Here is a 23,010-nt window from a genome sequence, read left to right as displayed (position 1 = left end):
TCACAAGGTGAGAATGTCCTCAAATGTCAGTCTAAAGTAGGGGATTTGGTTGTTAACCTACTTTTTAGAGTTAACATTCAGACAGTATTCAGTCTTCACTAATTTTATTGACCCCTAATGGGTGCATTTAAGTAACTTTTGTATAGTATACTGATGTACTGATTTAAAAATTTGTGCTCAGTAAGATTGTTTTTAATGGGGTCATCGGATGCATGTTGTTTGAACATAAATTCACAGAGTTCACACTGACATATAATAAACTGAGTAAAGGTTATGCGTATTTGGCGTGCTGTCCAGGGAGAGGGCTCCGAGCCCAGGGTACTCCCCCTGTCCGGGGAGAGGGGTCCGAGCTCTGCATTTAGCCTGGACCCAGAGCGTTCACGGGGTGCTGGGGTAGAAACGGGCTGAAGGTGAGGAGTCGGGGTGGTGGAGGGATGCTGAAAGACTAGAACTGATGAAGGTAAGACTGCTTGATTATTTATAGGGGTTCTCTCTCTCGAGCTGATTGGATAGATGGTGTGATTGCTGATGATGAATTGGCTGTGTTAATTATCTGCGCGTGTTCCTCCCGAAATTTGTTAATAAAACATCACTTCACGAGTTCACACTTACATATAATAAACTGAGTAAAGGTTATGCGTATTTTGTGTGCTGTCCAGGGAGAGGGCTCCAAGCTCGGTACTTACTCCCGTGCCCAGGGTACTCCCCCTGTCCGGGGAGAGGGCTCTGAGCTCTGCATTTAGCCCGGACCCAGAGCGTTTCCCCAAAGATGCAATAAGCACGGGACAGCAGCCAGAGAGGTGCGTTGATACCCCCCAAAATCGGCAGAGATTAATGTTGGTGGGGTGCTGGACGTCGCTTGGAGTAACGGCACTGCTGTGGCCTTAGAGAAGAGAGTTTAGCTACTGCGGAGTGGACACTGCTGCGGCATCTGAAAAAAAAGAATGTGGCTTCTACAGAAGCGGGCGCTGCTGGAGTATCTGGAAAGAGAATGTGGCTTCTGCGGAAGAGGGCACTGCTGCGGCAGTGGGAAAATAGAGATGAGTGGGAAGTAGGGATAGAGGGTCCTGCGGGAGTGAGCACTTCTGTGGAATCTGAAGAAGAGAATATGGCTTCTATTGAGACGGGCACTGCTACGGCATCTGAAAGAGAATGTGGCTTCTGCAGAAGCGGGCACTGCTGCGGCAGTGGGAAATAGAGATGAGTGGGCAGTAGAGATACAGGCTCCAGCGGGAGCAGGCACTGCTGCGGCAGTGGGAAATAGAGATGAGTGGGCAGTAGAGATACAGGCTCCAGCGGGAGCAGGCACTGCTGCGGCAGTGGGAAGTAGAGATACAGGCTCCAGCGGGAGCAGGCACTGCTGCGGCAGTGAGAAGTAGAGATGAGTGGGAAGTAGGGATAGAGGGTGCTGCGGGAGTGAGCACTTCTGTGGAATCTGAAAATAGAATGTGGCTTCTGCGGAAGCGGGCACTGCTACGGCATCTGAAAAGAGAAGGAGGCTTCTGTGGGAGCAGTCACTGCTGCGGCAGTGGAGAAATATAGAAAAGGCTCCTGCAGGAGCAGTCACTGCTACGGCATCTGAAAAAGAATGTGGCTTCCGCTGAAGCAGCGGCAGTATGAAATGGGCAGGGCACTGCTACGGCATCTGAAAAGAGAAGGAGGCTTCTGTGGGAGCAGTCACTGCTGCGGCAGTGGGTAAATACAGACAAGGCTCCAGCGGGAGCAGAAACTGCTGAGGCAGTGGAGGAATATAGAAAAGGCTCCTGCGGGAGCAATCACTGCTACAGCATCTGAAAAGAGAAGGAGGCTTCTGAGGAAGCGGTCACTGCTACGGCATCTGAAAAGAGAAGGAGGCTTCTGAGGAAGCGGTCACTGCTACGGCATCTGAAAAGAGGAGGTGGCCTCTGAGGAAGCGGTCACTGCTACGGCATCTGAAAAGAGAAGGAGGCTTCTGTGGGAGCAGTCACTGCTGCGGCAGTGGGTAAATACAGACAGGGCTCCAGCGGGAGCAGACACTGCTGCGGCAGTGGAGGAATATAGAAAAGGCTCCTGCGGGAGCAGTCACTTCTACGGCATCTGAAAAGAGAAGGAGGCTTCTGAGGAAGCGGTCACTGCTACGGCATCTGAAAAGAGAAGGAGGCTTATGAGGAAGCGGTCACTGCTACGGCATCTGAAAAGAGGAGGCGGCTTCTGAGGAAGCGGTCACTGCTAGGGCATCTGAAAAGAGAAGGAGGCTTCTGTGGGAGCAGTCACTGCTGCGGCAGTGCGTAAATACAGACAGGGCTCCAGCGGGAACAGACACTGCTGCGGCTGTGGAGGAATATAGAAAAGGCTCCTGCGGGAGCAGGCACTGCTACGGCATCTGAAAAGAGAAGGAGGCTTCTGAGGAAGCGGTCACTGCTATGGCATCTGAAAAGAGAAGGAGGCTTCTGAGGAATCGAGTACTGCTGCAGCAGTGGAGGAAAATCAGATAAGTCTCCTGCAGGAGCGGGGTGTTGCTGGGATGGTTGAAGTGGAGATGAGCCGCTATGGGTGGATTTGGTGGTGTTAAAGAGGATGGCTATGGTGGGTCTGAGGTTCAGTGAACAGGGATGGACTGGTGTTGAAGGGGTCTGCTGATGAGGGTTCGGTGAGCTTCTTTGATATGGATGGGTCTTCACCGCTAGCGGAGGCAGCCTCACGTTAGCGTCTGCTATGGAAGCTGGAGGTCACTGAAAAGGAAAGGGGTTATTAGTGGTGGCATGAAAAGACTGAGATATGCGGGCCTGTGTTGCCAGCGAAGGGCGGCCACACGCTTGCTTCGGCTGCTGTAGCTCACTCATGGGAAGGGAGTGGGGTTTGTGACATCCTGAAGAGCTTGTGGTTTGTACCACTAGCGGAGGCAGCCTCACGCTAACGTCTGAAAAGGAAAGGGGTTAGGAGTAACAGGAGGAAAAGACATGTGAGGGCCTGTGTTGCGAGCGGAGACAGCTTTGCACTTGCTTCAGCTGCTGTAGCTGCATGACATGGGGGTTTGTGGCATTCGGAGAGAAAAGCTGTAAAGCCTGTGCAGCCTGCATTGGTAGCAGAGGCAGCCTCGCGTTAGTACCTGCTACAGGATCTGGAGGCTGCTGAAAAGGAAAAAAGGGGAGTGGTTTGTGACTTTGGCGGGACATGCTGAAATGTCCAGGTAGCTTGCAGCGTTGCCAACTTAGCAATTTTTGTTGCTGGATTTAACAATTCTCAGACTACCCTAGCGACTTGTTTTCAAAGCAACTAGCGACAAATGTAGCCAAAATTTTTTATTTGGAAACCTTTAAAAAGTGATAAAATGGTAGAAGGCATGCGTTTTTCTCTTAACCACAGAAGCGGCACATCGGCTGGTAACGTTTGAGAGAGATGCCTAGCAGTATGCACTTCATATATAAATTAAGTTGCACGTGTTCAATAATTGTTTATTTATGATGCCTTAATTTTTTAGTTTGTACTTATGATTGTTAGTCATTACTGTTGGTCCACTGAGATTAATTTTTGTTTCCTGGTTAAGATCAACAGTGGAAGAGAAGTTTCACTGTTGATTATCTGACTTATCTATCCATTTATCAAAATGAAATGAGTAAATTAAATACGGGTAAAATGCTGGTGAAAAATAAGAGAAATAATAAGATTTCAGTGTGTATTCTAAGCACTTGCGTCATGATTACGTAATGACATCAACATCCGATGATGTCGTGACGTCATTTAACAACTTCAACAACAAATGACCTGCCTTTAGCGATTTTTACCTGAAAGTTGTTTGGCAAGACTGGTGGCCTGCGCTGCTAGCGGAGGCAGCCTCGCGCTTGCATCTGGAAACAGAAGTTAGGGGCCCGGCTGCACACTGCGCTGCGGCCGGAAGAGCCGCAGTGCAGGCTGAGCTGAAGCGGGAAGCGAGTGAAGCTTTGCTGCGGTAAGAACTGGGCCTGCTTCTGCGACCCGACACTCGCGGAGAGCCGGGTTTTGTGCGGGACAATGGTGGTGTCAAGCGAGACGAGTTCGGGGCTTTGCTCGATCTATTGGCCGCCTTGGCAGCTGGAGTGGATTTAGGAGTGAGGTTGGCTGATTTGCAGGGTGACGAATAGATCGTCCAAATCCGTTTGTTTATCCTCTGCGAGAACGGAGCGAATTAATCAGCGTTTGCCTCTGGATTAAATACTTACCACTTTCCGATCTGAGGAATTTGTTGGCGCAGCCAAATGATACGAGGATGCCGGGGAAGATTGAAGTTAGGCAGTGGAGGCGAGGTTAAGCCTCTGTGTCGGGAAAATCTTGTGGCTGGTCGAGCAGAGCAGTGGCCCCGATGGAGTCTGGGGCTCTGCGGCGATGACTGGCGGAGGAGGAGTGATCCTGGGGCCGGCGGATTTGCTGCAGAGGATCCGAAAATCTCGAGTATGGGTCACGTTGTTTGGATGAGGAAAAAATTGGGTCTGTGATATAATGGCAAAGGAGCGAACCGAACGCTGAAAGACTAGAACTGATGGAGGTAAGACTGCTTGATTATTTATAGGGGTTCTCTCTCGAGCTGATTGGATAGATGGTGTGATTGCTGATGATGAATTGGCTGTGTTAATTATCTGCGCGTGCTCCTCCCGAAATTTGTTAATAAAACATCACTGTGTGATGGCAGTGTATGGACACATTCACCCTATAATGATAAAAATCCACCCAGTGTTTTTTTTTTTTAATTCACATAAATCTTGACCCCTTTCTCAAATCAAGCCATTCTCAGCTTCTTGGCTGTGTGACGTCACACAGACCCAGGCCCCTCCCACAATTGTTGATTGACACTGGCGTTTTACCTTTGACCTGCCCTGAGTGAGCTGTACCAGTCCGCCATTGTTTTGACACGGAGCAGGTGTAGACAAGAATGTCTCCCAAACGACTGACATGTACTCCTGACATCTGAGCCGCTGAAGACGCAGTGGATTACGTTATTTTTGAAGGGAATGCGGCCCCCCATCTACCTAAATGAATCTATGTTTGCATGAATCATTCATGATCCAGCTTCACCTACAGAGGCAGAGAGTATGAGGGTTTTATTTTATTTATTTATTTATTTTTTTATGAATCTTTGAAATCTCCTTTCCTTATATATATTATGTTGCGATTTTTCATTATTTAGGGTACAACAATAAAATGTGCATACATTATTCAAAAAAAAAAAAAAAGATCTGATGAAGCCATAAAAAGCCTTTTCAAGGTATGAATAATTAAACAAACAATCAAACCAGTATACATGAAAAAATTATAAGGGAATTTTAGTACAAATCAGGCCCAGGGAAAAAGTGTCCTAAATTGAAGAAGTATATTCCCTAAACAATTTGCAGTTCATATGAATGTCATCTGCAATTCCAGCGACCCCATATTAGTTTGTGACCCCAAGGTTCAGAACCTTCGGCCTAAAACCACAAAGACAATGACAGATTACACCTCTCAGATATTTAAGCGACTCCCTTATGAACACAGGATGAAGTCATGATCACAGTGCTCCCGCTTCACGCTCACCACAACGCAATGGTGCATCAATCACCTGAACTTATGGGCCATATTATAAAAACAGAGACCTCTGCACTCCTGGGCCAAGCTATCAGAGGACGGCCCAGCTCTCTGGTTCTCAGCACCTCTATACAATTTCTGTGTGAAGATTAATGTTCTTGCAGTGAGTGGGTTCAGGGACGAGAGAACGAGGAGAGGAGAGAAGAGAAACAAACAGCAAACAGGAGTGTGGGAACGAGAGGTGATACAGTGTAACTTTGCTGCCTGTTTAGGAGCTAATCCATGCTACGAAATTCCCTAAATATTCAGACAATGTCGAAAGATCAGTGACAGCCTGAAGGCAACGACCCAGCAGAGTGGGTAAATGTCAAAGAGAGGATATAGAGGGCACACTGGTGAGAGTGTTAGGTGACTCCAAATTGGTAACAAACCCTCAGTGTAGAAGTAAATTCACGTAGCATCTGCTTAAAGATGTGTAATGGAAAAGTAAGTTTTATTTTGCATTATTAAGATTTTTCACCCTCATTATTTGGCATAATTTTACGTCAAATACTTCTATTAAATTAAGTAAAATATATAAATAATTAAATAAACCATATACACATGTGTATAATAATAATTAAAACAATAAAAAAAAATGAAATAAAAAAACAATTTTATAATAATTAACATTATAAAAATTTTATTTAATAAAATATTTAAAAAATATTACATATACACAATCAATACTCCCCTCTGAGACAGTGAATGTAGATATCTGGCAGCTGTAAGTCACTATGGTGACTGCAAAGGCACTAAATCAATACTAAAGTCTGAACAGAACAGAGGGGGTCTCTATGGGGAATTACTTTTGACATATCTGGGGCATTTTTATCACTTTCATTGACACTGGTTAATTTCCAGTCTTGCTGTGTACTTAATAAAGCACCATGGGACACAAATAGCCTGAGATTTTGTTTAAAATCTTTGCATTTATCATAAAAGAGGCCATAAGAGTCAGGTAATGCTTGCTGTGTTTTTGCTAGGAAAGCAGATCTATATGCTATACTTAGAACCAGGTTTTTTTCAATTTCTAAAGGCATATGTGAACATTAATTCAGAATTTCCCAGCTGAGAAAACTGTTATGTTGTGTTTTACACAACAGATAGTTCAGATTTTTCCCACCTGTGAATGAAAGAGGAACACTAACAGAAAAGTTTTTCCTTTGCGTTCAAACAACAACACTGTCAAAACGATTCACATTCACTCGGATTCAGAAAACGACTGAAGACTGTATGATGGATGATAGGCCAGTAGTTGGCAATGTCACTTTGTAAAGAAATCTACACTTCTACGCACATACCTACTGTATAGAATGAACACATAATACGTATCACATCTCCGTTTTTACAAATTTGTGTTTTTTTGTAGTTTACACAGAAACAATAGTACTTTTGTTTTAAACAATTGTACTTTAAAACCTGTTTTCAAATATTTGCATTTTCAGGCCCCCAAAATTCTGTTGTCATGTAAATGAATGGCCAAAATGCACACAAGGTTTAAAATTAAATTAAATTAAATTACTGTAATTAGTTAAATTCCACTTCCTTTAATTGCAATTCAAATTCATGTTCAACTTCTTGTAAAACATGGCCCATTTAAGTAAAATTCCAACTCATGAATTAAATTGAAGCCAATTATTAAATTCTGAATTTTGCAGCATTAACCAAAATAAAACAGCACACAACCAGTGGAGATTCAAAGAAAAAAAACTACAAAGGTTTCAGTATTTCTTTGCTGCCAGTTACTAAAACAGGGAAAACGTGTGTTTGGTTGTTGCTTTCTCTGTTTTCCTTTGCATAGCAAAGCTGTGATCTGCTGTAGTCCATGAGCAGTAAGTGAAGGAGAGCATCTAGACTTCTTCTGGCTTTAGGGGTGGTTGCTTCTGCTCTGATCTTACAGCTAGTTTGAGTCAGGTAGCTCTTTTTATACACACGCAAACACAAACACTCTGCCTTGCATACCTCGGAGTGAAAAGAAAATCCCTGACAAGGGAAGAGGATTCACTGGAAAAAATCACCAGAAAACACAGGGACTCCAGAAATCCCCTTGGCTGCATTGAGATAGAGCAGTAATTGATGGAGATCCTGAGCCCAGCGGGCAGCCGTCCCCAGAATGCAGCCTGCTGTCTTTTGAAACATGATGGTGAAACTGAGCACAAACTGAAAACAAAAACACAAGACTATACAGGATTAGTGCAACAGGGTTGTTCTGAAGAAATGTGTTGCTCAATCCAATCCATTCAAAAGTTTGTGATCTGTAAGATATTTTAATGTCTTTGAAAGAAGTCTCCTTCACTCACCAAGGTTAAAGTATTTGATCAAAAAGATAGTAAGCAGTAATATTGTGAAATATTATTACAATTTAAAATAACTATTTTCAATGTTCATGTATTTTAAAATGTAATTTATTCCAATGATGGCAAAGCTGAATTTTAAGCACTGAACACTGAATCGTGTCACACGATCCTTCACAAATCATTCCAATATGTAGATTTGGAGCTCTACAAATTGGATTGATTTGAAATGAGAAAAAAATATATATATATTACTGACCTCAAACTGAAAAAGCAGCACCACTCTACACCATCATCGCATACTCAACCAAAAACACAATATGTACAATCACATACAATCACAAAAGGCTTTCAACGTAGGTAATTGTGCTTTTGGGGAGGCAGCTGTAACACTTTGGGTCTTGTAGAGTCTAAAATTGGGTCTAATAGGTTTTGGAATCTAAGTGCAGCTTCATTTTCAAAAATCAAAGGTAACACACAAAAGTGAAATCCCAGGAAACAAAACACTGTCAATTAAAATGCACATCAAAAGACAACACTTGACAAAGTCACAAAGGGTTTAACTACACAAGAAATAATTACCTGGACCAGAAAATGCTTGGACACAATCAGGGAAGCCAGACAAAAGACAAGAAACCTTAAACTAAACCTACATAACTGTAACAGTTTGGGTGGGCAGGAATTCCCAGATTTTAGTGTTCTTCCAATTTAATCTCTGAATATAATACAATCCATGAAAAGAAAAGAAAATAAATAAATAAATCTAGGCCCAAAAGCCCTTCTGGGTGTCATTTACTAAAATGCCATCTAGGTAATTAAGTAAAAACAACTACAATTTATTTTATGCTTTCTGGCAACTTATTAACAATGATGATTTCTGAAATTGTCAACACAAAGAATCATTTCCTTATTCAAATTCGATTAACTCCTTTCTTGTAAATGAGCAGATGCCAGTTAGGGGTACAACGAAGTGCCAAAAAAAAGAAGAAGAAAGAAATTACATATTAAGGTTTATACGGCAACGCTGTAGGAGTTCCAAAAATGGAAATATTGTAGTAGCACACACAATAAATGGAAAATAGATGTGTGTATGAAAAACACATCAGCTATAAATGAAAAGGCCTGCTGTGAAATAAAAAAGTATGAACTCAGGTGACATATCCATGAAAATATAGTTTAAAAATGCCACTCACCCACAGTGAGCTGTCCTGTCAGCTGGCCAAGGTTATTTCGTGCATTCACCGTCACGTTGCGGTCTGACTGTAAGACCAGAGGACTGTCCTGAAACGCGCGCACACACACACACACAGAGAGAAAACAGAAACTGATTATGGGATCCTGCATAATAAATGACTTTGAACAAGTTAAAACAAGAAAGGAAGAAGGAAAAAGAAACTGAGCAAGTGAAATTGATCTTACAACCCTGCATCTCATTCACAACATGACATTTTGGTTGTGGTTAGGTAGTGTTGTTTTATACATTCTAGAACATTAACACCTAAAATAAAATAAAAATAATGCAACCAAAATAAAACTTTATGAAAATAACTAGTCGTTCATGTATGTTCTAGCATTAAAAATGAAATAAAATAAAATAATGCTAACTTTAATTATAGGTTGTAAGCAAAATTTGAATAATAATAAAAAAATATTTTTAATGTTGTAATGTCATTTTTAAAAACATACTCATTTAAATTCAAAACAGAATCATGAAAATAAAGAAAATGATATATGTGATGTTAATGCGTTCAACATGAAGCTATATGCAATGTCTGAGCCATCAGAGACTCAGTGTGTGTGTGTACATGTATACATGGATGAATGCACTCTGGCTGGACGGGGTGTGTGTGTGTGTGTGTGTGTGTTCATGCATGCAGGTGTGCATGCTGTGGATCACTGGATTCAGTGTCTTCTTGTTCTGTGCAACTTTGATCCTACTGACATATACATCCTCTTCCACAACAGAACCTCTGCTGTGGCTCTGAATAAACACACACCATACAATGCATCTTAACCCCAGTCACATTCATGAATGCATTCAATTATGAAATCACCTCATCATATATCAAGTCTGTATAGTATTAAGAACGATTGTGTGTTACCTTTATAAACTGATCTGAGGCTCGATCTTTTTTAATGCTTAAGAATCTGGGCATGAGAATTCAGCCCTTAGATTAGCTTCAAAGCACAGCGCTCCCTTTTGACATTGATCGACCTGCCAGCCAACCAGATCAATATATCGACAGTAAAGTACAGTGAAGGTCCACAAGAGCAGGTTCCCCATTTCTTTGCTTTCTGTGTTTTTTTTGTTGTGTGGTTAGTGTGTGGCCATATGTCTGCACTTGTGGACAAAAAAAACAGTCTACAGTTCACATAAGTCATAAACATGCAGTTACAGAATGGTTTCGATAGTATAGAAACATGTGTAATGGTTTAATCTTGACTATTTTCATTGGCAGGGCAAAAACAGACCAAGCAACTAGAAATACTGTAATTAATTATTGATCAATAACAACAACAACAACAATAATAATTATTATTATTATTATTATTATTATACCGTTAACACACAATAACAATTTACACAATATTATCTACTTTTTTATTTTATTTTATTATTATTATTTATTTATTTCTTATTGATGTTTTATGGGGACTTTCCTTAGACATAATGATTTTTATACTGTAAATACTATATTCTATCCCCTTACCCTAAGCCTACTCTGGACATTTCTGCTAGACATTTGGTCCCCACAATGTAGACAAAACCTGACACACACACACACACACACACACACACACACACACGTTTGTTTTTGTGAAAAGTGGGGACATCCCATAGGCGTAATGGTTTTTATACTGTACAAACTGTATGTTCTATTGCCCTACACCAACCCTACACCTAAACCCCCCTTACAGGAAACTTTCTGCATTTTTACTTTCTCAAAAAAACTCACTCTGTATGATTTATAAGCATTTTGAAAAATGGGGACATGGGGCAATGTCCTCATAAGTCACATTCTCCTTGTAATACCTATGTCATACCCATGTCATTATACAAATGTATGTCCTCATTTGTCACAAAAACGCACACACGGTGTGGAAAAGTAATTCATGCATTAATTAAAACATCCGAATGTTGCCTTCAAATATTTTTCAATTAAGTAAGCCTGCACTCCTTTGAAAAATCCCTTTACAATCAAAGAAGCTAAGCATAACAAAAAAAATAAAATAAAAATGCTTATTTACATTGGGTCTACACTTGCTGTACATAAAATAAGAGGACTTAAAGGATGTCAAAAAGGCACAGAAAGAAATAAACCAAGTCATTCATCCATGCACAGTATTTATAGTCGCACGTCAGTGGCAGAAGCCAACTGTTTTATATTATAGTGAGGAGTACTTTGTCGACCGCTTGAACAATAGAAGCAGTTTGGAGCTGTAGTGTCTACACTTGCTGTCTCCCACTGTATAATTAGATCCAGATGAGTCAGTATAATGGAGTAAAACACTATCTTCTCTAATTACCTCAGAAACACCCTCCTACCCAACACTACGTATGCTGCCACTAGATGTGGGATGTTCAAAGCTGAGATGGACAGTATTATTGTTTTTGATCATGGGTAAATGAGCAGTGCAGAAGACGGGGTTCATGAAAGGACACATTCAAATCAAAAGTGAGCAATGACAGGGCAGTGAAGGTTTATGCATATGATAAACTCATGCAAACAAGCTTTACATTTTCATTTTAATTGCTCTAGCTTGACATAGACCTTCAACACTCAACATTCAGCAGTATGTTGAGTACTTCTTTTATCTAAATCCAACACGACCGGCTTGTGAAATTAGTCACCTGGCGGCTCAGAAGCTGACACATGCAAATAACCTCCTAGCCATTTACATGAAAAGAAACCACTTCGGCTAGAGTGTTATCCTTTAATCTGATCTTTATTTCCATTCCAATCAAATAAATCCAAAACCTGTGTCCACGCTTCAACGCCTCATTCTTCTCCTTCCATCCTTACACAATGCAAAGCAGTACACCGAATGAAGAGAGAGAATTTGTGTGAATGTCATTCAGGCATGACAATTCTGTGTTCCTCCCAGATGTCCACCTGTTCTTCGTTATCTCTCTTTCATTGCTTTTCCTCTCGTTTAATGACACACTCCAATCCCACACACCTGCTGAGAACCTAAATTTAGACACCTTGTTTAAATGCTGTGGCGACACCTGTGATGTCTCTTACTCAATGGATTCTGTTTGATAGTTAATCACAAAATCATTGGTATGATTAAATCCATGTAGACCTTGTTTCTCAGAAGTACTAAAACAATCATGTGCTGTCCAGAAAGAATGGCACAATGAATTAAAATCAGTCTGTACTTTACAGTGTTCATAATCCCCTCAGTTCGGACATTGCCAATTTACAGATACACAGCCCTAAACCAGGATAGACCCTCCAACATCTTTTACTGAAGGCCGCAAGCACTCATTCTACTATCTCTCTCCAACTCTTCTTCTCACATATTGTCAACAACTGGACCCAAAAACAATGTTACTTCAAAATACTCTTTTCCAATTATCTTCATTCCAATTTTTGACAACTTTTTCATATCTTACCCTTCTGAAAAAAACAAACAAAAAAACAATGGTTTGTTGGCTTCTGCCCTTCCACGAAGTCCATTCCTGATCAAACTTCTTCAGACTGTAGAAGGTTCAACTTGGCATCCTGATGAAGTTGCCAGATGTTGAGCCAGGTCCTTGGTGGACTTCTTCCAGTCTGAGAAACTTCTCATCAGATTTTGAAAGTTGTATTGGCCTTCCAGTTCTTCTGATTCTTCAAAATTCTTTATAACGGCTTGAATACCACATCTTGTGTATCCAGTTTATTTGCTGATTTTTTATTATTTTATGTCTATCAAATTGTGGTCTTTGGCATTTTGAATAGGACGATGAGGTTGAAATTTGGTTTTATACAGATTATCAAGCTTCCAATGGATTATACTCAACATGTGCATGTAATGCTGAAGCATGTCTTGCACAAACCTACTATTTCATGTCAAAATGACTGTTGTGAAAAAGGTCTAATACCTTTTCCACAACAGTCATTTTGACGTGAAACAGCAGGACAAATACATGTGTTAGCAATGGCATTAATTGGGGTTCCATTCCATTTAGGTTTTAAGTGTAAGGAGAGGTCACACTAAATACTTTGACATTTTATTTTTTAACATTGCATACACATTTTGTGCATTTTCTGGATGAATTCTAATAAAGAGACAGAGAAATACTTATATATGGTCATTACACCATTGCAAAAACAACAAATCTAATGGTAGTCAAAGACTTTTGCACAGAACCCTACAGTATATATAAATTACTCAAAACGTTTGAACTATAGTGTATGTGATTTGAAATGTGGAATCTTTCTTTAAATGGATAGTTCACCCAACAAAGAAAAAACTATTTTTTTCCATGCAATGAAGCCAGTGGGGTTCTAAACAACACATGTCCATAATGACTTTAAAATCAATACGGAAAATGAAAAGAGAAACTGAAAAAAGAGACATTTTTTCAGAATGTATTATTTTGTGTTTCACATATGAAAATAAGCCATACAGGTTTAGAATAATATGAGGGTGTGTATGATAACTAAACATTCATCTGGCTATATTTTTATTCATTTAATTATTAATACACATTGTCTGTCTGTAAAACAATCTTTTATTAAATGTATATTAATACACATTGGTGGGAGCCCTAAAAGACATTTAGGTTTCTATTGGCCTTTATAAAGCTTGTTTTTATTTTTATTTTATTTATTTTATTTTTTTCCATCATCAAATTTTGAAAAGTACAGAAATTATTCCTCTGTTGTTTTGCTCTTGTTAAAACACCAGCAGACATTCAGCACCATGGACAGCACAGATACAAGCATGGAAAGAAGAAACCAGCCAGAGAGCATTGCTGATGGCACATAGGAAGGCAAAACAGATGATGCAAGAGTAAGTTCAGGGTTAAAGCACTTACACTTGTCTACTTCTGGAGTACAGAAGAAATTATCCTAGGAATCTCTCATCATGAGTAGGTGTGAAATGTCAGTCTTTTGCGTTTTAAGTACTGTCTAACAACCTCACTTAAATTGCATCAGAGAGGTTTCAAAAGTCAAACATCCTATTATGTCTTTTCTCAGAAATGTAATAAGACATTGAAACGACACTTCTACTTCTCATATGATACAAACAAGTATGCCCTCTTTTAACTCCTTCAGGATCATGTTTATTCCTTTGTGAACAGTAGGGCTGCACAATTCATCTCATCAACACATTATAAAATATGTTTTTATTTTTATTTTTTTTACATTATTTGAAACATTTTAGCTGGTTCCAAACATTTCAAACAGCTTCAAATTATTTAATTATTATTAAATTGTATCTTATATATATATATATATATATATATATATATATATATATATATATATATATGATCTCTGCAATATGATCTCTGTGTTACCATTACCACTACATGAAACTTTTTTTAGTAAATAGCTAACAACATTCCTATTCTATTTATCTAGCCTTTCTGTGTGAAGGGGTGAAAAGAAAACCTTCGCTATAGAGGGGGCGACACAAGGAATGACAAACCAATCTATCTCCCAGTGGAATAAAGCTAACAAGGTTCCATTTATGATACTATAAAATAGCAGAGAATGAATGTATGTTCCTGCACCCTAAGGGGGGATAAAGCTTAAGACCAGATTTTTGCCTTTATGACGGCATGTCTTAGGAAAGACTCTCAGGGTAAGTCTTTGTGCCTCTTACAGAGCTAAGCACCATGGAGGTTCAGGTGGTCTTTCAGAGGGCAAGGCCAAATAACTTCACAGCTCAAGGCTTAAAGGTGAAGTGTAATTTTTTCCCCAATATTAAAATGCATTTTTATATAACAGGGCAATGTTCAGAGACATTCTGTTCTGCACGATTTCTAAACATTCTCCCTAGCAGACTACCTGTTTATGATAGTAAAGAAAAATGACTACAATTATTCTGAGTGTACAGAAGGTATCTAATTTAGTATAAGGATATAAAAAATATAATGTGATTTTAAAAATACTAAAATATCATGAGGTCAGCATGTAAGGTGGCCTTACATAATGTGCACACACATACACACCTGCTTTTGAATTCACAAATTTAAAGCGAAAGCCAATATTTTCATGGCAGCTTTGGTGGAAAGAGCATTGCCAGTTACTGCCAAACAGCTGTTTGTGCATGACTATGGTGAATTTGCCCTGCATGTCCCTGAATCACATTTAAACACAAAAGCAAATACTGGCTTTCATTGCCTTTGCTACCGTGCCCTGTGATGCATGGTTAACACACATTTATTATCACAAGGACAAACACATATGCTGAAAAAACCCACATATAGAAAGTATTTGTAGACTTTATAGTGCGATCTGGGCTGGTAACCAAAAACCCATGAGTCTGAATTCTTCATTAATGTAGAGGTGTTCAGTATAAAAGGTTATTAGAACTATGAGCACAAAGGTATGATAAAGTTGTTTGGTTTTATAATAGTGCCTGAATCACCTAATCATCATCTAATTATCATAAACCAAAACCTAAATTACACTCATGTGTGTTTGGAAGCCCATACGGACTTAACAGATGAGCAGATCCGACTGTTCCCTAAACTAAGAATGAAAGTGTAAGTGTAACTTCATTCAATATCTCTTAAGTGTCTAAAATCATTTTATGTAATTTGGTTGTGCTCACAAAAAAAACACAAATATTGTAATGTATTAACAGGGTTAGCTGACTAACATCACTCATGCAGTTTAAGCATGAATTACTATTTCAGTTTGGTAACATTTTACAGTTAGGTTCTTGTTAATGTGAGGATGTGTACTCATATACATAGATGCATTCCAATTGACTGCATGTATTCTGGCTGCATTCATGAAAGTTAACATTGCACAACTGCATATGCAGATAAATCCACTTTTGAGTGCAAAAAAAAAAGAGATTTTCAGGGAATGCATGAAACATGATTCTCATGTAAAATATATTATTTAATATACAAATATATTAGAACAAAATATATTTTAACAATATTATATTATATATTATAACAAAAATATAGCACCAGTGGACTGTTGTGAAACACATTCCAGATCATTTATGGATAAAATATTATTTAATGTAAGTTAAAATGACTTGGAACACAGTTTGCACACATATATCACTGCATTGCTCACATACACACATATGCATATATGGTACCGGCAAACATTTTGAACTGTGAGGAATGAGATTACACTGCTCACACTCACAAAGTACTGCTGATCCTGACAAATGCCCTGCACTGATGTCTGGATACCATCCAATCTCACAGTGGCCTTGGGCGGAGTGGAATATGATTGGTTGCCATCCAGACTCAGAAATCTGAGTATTAAGCATTAAATCCAGCCTTATGATTAGTGCCAGTCTATAATGTCCTGCCCTGAGAACAATTCCCAAGACACTTTAGCAAAAACATTTATAAAGTTTTGAGGAAACAAACATTGCAGAAGATTTATTTTCATGCAACTTTGTAAAGTCTGCTTTTTTTATGGTAAAAACGATCGTTGTAGAAGATTTATTTGATGCTATCCTTTACATAAAGTTTTATTTTGTGGCTTCCATAAATCAATATAAGCAATGTGATTTTCGAGCACACAACAGATTGTTGTGTGTAAATTATTCTCTCTTCAAGGGCCAAGGCTCGCTAGGCTTGGTTGCACACACAGGCAGACACTTGCATGCTCAACACAAGAAAGTAGAAAGAAACCGGAGAGAAAGTCTTGTCTGATTGGTAATAGGTTATTGATTAGTGAGTCAGTCCAATCTTTGGTTTGTTGGCAGTTTGAGCTCAACTAGCCAACCTGTTCTGATAGCAGTCAACAAATAAAATGCTGACAAAACAAACATGAAGACAAATAAAATAATAATGTTACTAAAAAATGCATATTTATTGATTTATTTAGTTTTCTCTATTCCTCAACGAGCGTAAGTGATCATTCTTGGAGTCTGATGAGTTTACTTTGAATGACACTAGTTCCGTCATTCACTGCTGACATGCTAAAAGTTTCTACACTGTATTGAGCTAATATATTCATATTGATTCCATAACCACAGCCTGTAAGACACATCACACACAATGAAATTCACATGCGATATAGCAAAACCACACAGTAATACAGAAATTGGCTTACAAGATGTGAACTTCATGTTTTAAAGATGAGCTAAACTACATCAGACAGGTGACAGTACTGTCAATGTGAGTTTTAAATTATATATGACAAATAATAGAATGCATTTGTCTGAAATGTTCTTGAGAGGCAAGCTTAAAATGACAGTTTGACACACACTTCTGTTTAACATTGTATGTTGAATCGCTTGATCTCTGGGTCTACATCTTATTAAAACAATAGTTCAGCCAAAGATGAAAATTGTGCCATCATTTATCCACCCTCATGTCGTTCTTAACCCTTTCTTTGACTTCTTTTTTCTTCTGTGGAACAAGAAAAGGAAAATATATGAAGAGTTTATTTGCAAAAACAGATAACTGTTTAAACATTAATTTTCAGAAATCGTGTTTTTTAAAGTGTTATCATGTTTTTAATGTGTTTTGAGTTATTTAGTTGTATTTTTTTAGCTATTTTTTTAACCTAATCAAAATAACTCAACTGCATTTTGATTGAGATGAATTGGAATGCACAATGAAAAAACATGATTTTTGAAAATTCTTAAAAACTGAGTTTTCTGTTTTTGCAAATGAACTCATCATATGGCCTTCTGAATCCATATCGTAGTTTCATGTGAGAAACAGACCAAAAAAATTAATAAATTATACACTAAATATTCACTGAGCTCAGCTAAGAACAAAAGTTTAAACATAATTTCTAATTGTCTAAAACTACATTTAATGATGTCACGTTGTTTGCTGACTAACATTACAGATCCTATTCAAGCATCAGTAACTTTTTTTTTTTTAAACATTGGTTAAAGCCATGGGTATCATGAACTAAAAATTAACAAACTGTTTATTGAATAATAAAATAAAATAATAATAATAATAAAATAAATTAATAATAATAGATAAATAAATAACAATAAAATAATGTTCACAAATATTTTAGAAAAGATGAAAGTGAAAGTGAAAGTTAAAGTGACGTGACATACGGCCAAGTATGGTGACCCATACTCGGCATTTGTGCTCTGCATTTAACCCATCCAAAGTGCACTCACACAGCAGTGAACACACACACCCGGAGCAGTGGGCAGACATTTATGCTGCAGCGCCCGAGGAGCAGTTGGGGGTCCGGTGCCTTGCTCGTAGTCGTAGTATTGAGGGTGGAGAGAGCGATGTACATTCACTCCCCCCACCTACAATCCCTGCCGGATCTGAGACTCGAACTCGCAACGAGTCTGACTCTATAACCATTAGGCCACGACTTTTTTTTTTTTTTTTTACACACAAAAGATGACAACATTAAAAGCTGAATGCCATGAATTTACAGTTTTCACATTAGGAAATCATGAGTAATCATGAGGAACAGAATGTGACGGCTTCTCCAAAAACAATAAGATATCGTCAGCAAACAAAGAAATATGATGATGAGTATTCCGTATAATTATAGGAGAAATAGTTTCAGATTGTCGGACCGCTTCAGCTAAGGGTTCCAAAGATAGGGCAAATAACAGAGGAGAAAGTGGGCAACCCTGACGAGTACCTCGATGTATAAAGAATGGGTTCGAGCGAACAGCACCTGTGAGAACAGTGGCTGCTGGATTGGTGTACAGAACTTTTATCATATTAATGAAATTCGATCCTAGACCCAGATGCTGTAGAACCGCCCATAAATAGTTCCATTCTAGCTGGTCGAAAGCTTTCATCGCATCTAGAGATAATACTGCGCAAGGGGAGAACGAACTATTCGTTGAATTAATAATATGATATAACCTGCATAAGTTATCCGAAGCTGAGCAAGATTTAATAAATCCTGTTTGGTCATGACGAACTAGCCTATTCATACATTTCTCTAGATGACGATATAGTACTTTAGCATATAATTTAACATCAGTCCCAATCAAAGAAAGTGGCCGGTAACTAGAACAGGAAGTCAGATCTTTATCTTTTTTTAACAAGAGAGAAATAACAGCTATATTAATAGATGGGTGAAATGAGCCTTGAGTGACTGAAAAATGTATCATATCTAACATGAGGGAGCCTAAATCCGACCAAAAAGTAGTATACAATTTGATTGGAATACCATCTATGACAGGGGATTCCCCCTTGTTCATAGATCGGATTGCTGACTCCAGCTCCTGAAGAGTGATAGGTTCAGCCAGGTATTCCGAATCTGAATTTGACAGCCTAGGTAAATCAAGGTTGGACAGAAATGATGCAAAAGAGTCAGGGTCACCATCAGCAGAAGAAGTATAGAGGTTAGAGTAAAAAGAGTGGAAGGCGATATTAATGTCTTTTGGGTCTGTCATAATGTGCCCAGATTGGGATTTCACTGCTGAAATATTAGCAAACTTTTCACTGTTGCGTAATCTTAGAGCTAAAAGGTGGCTTGGTCTACTCCCTTGAAAATAATAATTCTGCCTGGATCTTTGAATCAGGAATTCTGCCCTGGATCTCAGTAATGAATTGAGTTCGGACCTAACCGCCATGATTTTACTGAGTGTACTGTCTTAGAAACAACATTGATTATCTCTAGTCTGATTCTGGAGCTGTGATTCCAGTTCAACTATCTTTTTGTTTCGGTTTTTCTGAGGGAAAGAGGCATATGAAATTGAGTTATTCCTTATAAATCCTTTAACTGCATTCCGAAGTGTTCGAGGATCATCCACTGAACCCTGGTTAATTTCAATAAACTCAGCAAATTTATTTCTGAATTGACTGCAAAAGTTTTCATCCTCTAACAATTTAGGGTTAAATCGCCATCTAGTGGCAAGAGATGGCCGAGGGATCAAAGATAATCTGCACAAATTTCTATCATGATCCATGATTCCATCATGAACAGCTGAAGATAAAGAAGTGTAGAATTCAGATGCAAAAGCCTCTAAGTGCCATTTGAAATTTTCCTCTAAAATTAGGTTTTTTTTATTTTTTTTATACAGACTCCCATGTGTAGGTTCAGTAATTTCACTATAGGTTCACAATAGGTTATTTTCATTGCCATTACAGATAAATAACTGAACATAAACATAGGAGCCTGAGAGAAATGCTTATTTTAGAAGAAAATTTCAAACGGCACTTAGAGGCTTTTGCATCTGAACTCTCTGCATCAATTTGCGAATAGGATTTATGAGTATAGCAGAAAAGAAAGTGAAAGACTTAGCAGAAGGATTTAATAAACACCAACTATCCACCAAGGACGAGGTTACACATTGCCGAAGTTTGTCTGAACAAAAAGCTTGAGAGTGTGATTCCTTTGGTCCAGATCTATCTAGGATATGTGCCATTAAAGAATTGGTATCTGCACCAAATACAATTTCAAAATCTGAAAATTTCAAGACATAGGTTAAGAAAACAGAGAAAAAAGTAGGGTCAGGAGTACAAGGGGCATAAACTGAAAGAAATACAATATTTCTATTCTCCACTATTTTTTCTTCTGTTTTTATATGTGTTATTCTACCGTCTGTATCACAACCTTTATCTAAAATAGTAATATTTAAAGTCCTTCGCACCAATATTAGGACCCCCTTGGTTTTAGTATCCGAAGATGAGATACCACTTCATAAAACTTATTACACCTGCGTATATCCTCCTCTTTCAAATGGGATTCTTGAATTAACACTATATCAATCTTTCTTCTTCGCAAAAAATCCAGAAAGCCTGTACGTTTGTGAGGGCCATTAAGGCCATTAATATTACAACTCAGAATATTAAGGTCAGTCATAGGTTTCGAACAGAATTACTGCATAATAAGACAAAATACAAGTAAAATAAAATTTATTTAAGTAAAATAAAACCAGTTGAGTCCACCATTAAACCACCCCCACTCCCACCCTTCCCGTCACTATTTAAAAAAACACAAACACATTCCCATGAACTATGGTAGATCAAACCAAGAACAAACCTTCATCAGCCAGCAACCCTTAGTATGATCTGTGGCGTCAACAAAAACCTGCACATTACTGAAGCACCAACATTGGCCCCATAATCACATATTGACTAGATAGTATCTCTATTTAAAAAAAAAAAAAAATCAGAGATCAGTAATAATCAGTAATCAGTAAGCAATACTGTATGCACAAAGAAAGCTTCTAGTAACTATGAATTAAGAAGTGAACATTAAAGTGAACAGTGAAAGAGATTAGACAGCAAATGTCCAGCTGAAGCTCACTGAGAGTTGGTGGATGAATGGGACCTGAAAAAAAAATCTTCTTTCTTCTGGGGAGCATATAATTTTAGGTTCACCTTGATTGAGAATGACCTTCAGCGTTGCAGGATAAGGAACAAAATTCTGGATGCCAGCTTCTCTCATTTCCTTCCTAATTGGCGCCTAAAAATCTGGAAAGAACGACAGCGTTGCTCCGTCGGATGTTTTCACCGGGGCATGAAGTCTGGCGGCCCACAGAATGTGCTCCCTGTCCGTGTACTGTAACAGTTTAAAGATGAAAACCCATGGTTTAGGGTGATCTGAGGAGAGCCTTGTGTACACGCGATGCGCTTGCTCCACTTCAATCTCTTTGCCCGCCAGAGATGAGAGCCACGTCGGTAGCAATCTTTTCAAAAAGCCCATAGGGTCGTCCTTTTTTGGAACCTTCAGGTAACTTTCTTTTGTTCTCTCATCTCCCCTAAGAAGATCCAATTTAGAGCATAGCGACTGAACAACTGACATGTGAGAAGCGAACTCGTTCCGCATCGCCGTCAACTCAGTTCTTAGAATGTCCTCAAAGTCTGTAACAGTGTTCACCATCTTGTCCATCATATAACTAGTGTTCGGTGGCTTGGATTTCTTCTTAATCGGAGAAGCCGACGGAGACAACTGCTGTTTCCGACTGTATGCCATCAGGGAAAGTATTATTAATGAATTAAACTTAAAATAAAACAGAAAAAATAAATCAGCAAAATGGGGCCAGACGTACAGAGCTCTACTCAAGTGCGACTAGGTTTATGTGCATGTCACGTGACTCAAAATTAAAATAATTTTCAAAGAATTTAAAAATATAGGTTAATCTTAATGCACAAATGTTAATAAAATGCATTTTGGTTAACTTCCCCTGAAGTAACTTTTAGCTTTACAGCAGACTTTGTTGCTGTGAAGTTGTGCACTGTAAATCCTTTTAATTTCTAACATTCATTTAAAAAAATTGAAATTTTGATTTAAAATGTATTTATTTATTTGACAAAACATTTATTTTAAGTAATTTATTTTATAACTACCCTTAACTACACCTTTAAAACTCAAAATCTACTGCAGTTTAAACTAAATGCACTATATTTACAAAGAACTAGCATATGCAGTTTCATTATATGCTTATAATTACACTTACATACACCGACTGTTAACCTGAATATATTCAATGACAATGCATGCACCTTCATACACATTCATACACACATTCATCTTGTCATCTTTCAGGCCCACACTCCTGTTAATTATGAGCAAGCTTTTTATAGATTCAAGCCGCTGTATGGCTTTACAGCAACATAAAATAATGCATCACTTTCCCAAGAGTATTTCTCACGCTCTCAGCTCGATCTTTGCTCAGATCTCAGTGTGAGCACACCACAGGGACTATTTGTCACTGTAGTACTGATCAAACTCCTCCTCTTTAATGCTGCTTATCTTCCCTATTGATCTTCATTTTGCTGCCTCTCTATTGATACCAGGATGCTGTAAATGAGTAGTCCATATAAAATACTTTGATCCTCTAAGTTTTGCTGTGCAGGAAATTATCTAGAAACCATGTGCCGCTAGTTTGTTGTTTTATCATCCTCATGGGGAGATCTGGAGGCTTATCTATAATGGTAGGGCAAGCACACTCATGCTACAGTATATACTAGGAACATAAAATGGGGATGAGCAAGCAATAAAAGTGTGGATCATGGGGAGAGAAAACATAAAATGAGCTTTTTCATTTGTTCTTGCATGTT

The 23,010-nt window shown here is 38.6% G+C and overlaps 1 protein-coding gene across 7 annotated transcripts in view; it reads right to left on the bottom strand.

Moving 5' to 3' along the window:
- LOC131549005 (zeta-sarcoglycan) overlaps nt 1-23,010 on the bottom strand; it is a 304,880-nt gene that overhangs the window by 59,008 nt on the left and 222,862 nt on the right. For all 7 annotated transcript variants that reach the window (XM_058790756.1, XM_058790728.1, XM_058790734.1 and 4 more), the window contains one exon: nt 9,044-9,131. In XM_058790756.1, the coding sequence (XP_058646739.1) occupies nt 9,044-9,131 (88 nt within the window). The remainder of the gene's footprint in view (nt 1-9,043; nt 9,132-23,010) is intronic.

This window comes from Onychostoma macrolepis, chromosome 01 (genome assembly GCF_012432095.1).
Source record: "Onychostoma macrolepis isolate SWU-2019 chromosome 01, ASM1243209v1, whole genome shotgun sequence".
In the NCBI taxonomy this organism is placed as follows: Eukaryota; Metazoa; Chordata; class Actinopteri; order Cypriniformes; family Cyprinidae; genus Onychostoma; species Onychostoma macrolepis.
Note: the sequence above shows the minus strand (reverse complement) of the source record. Positions and strands in the feature narration are given on the sequence as shown.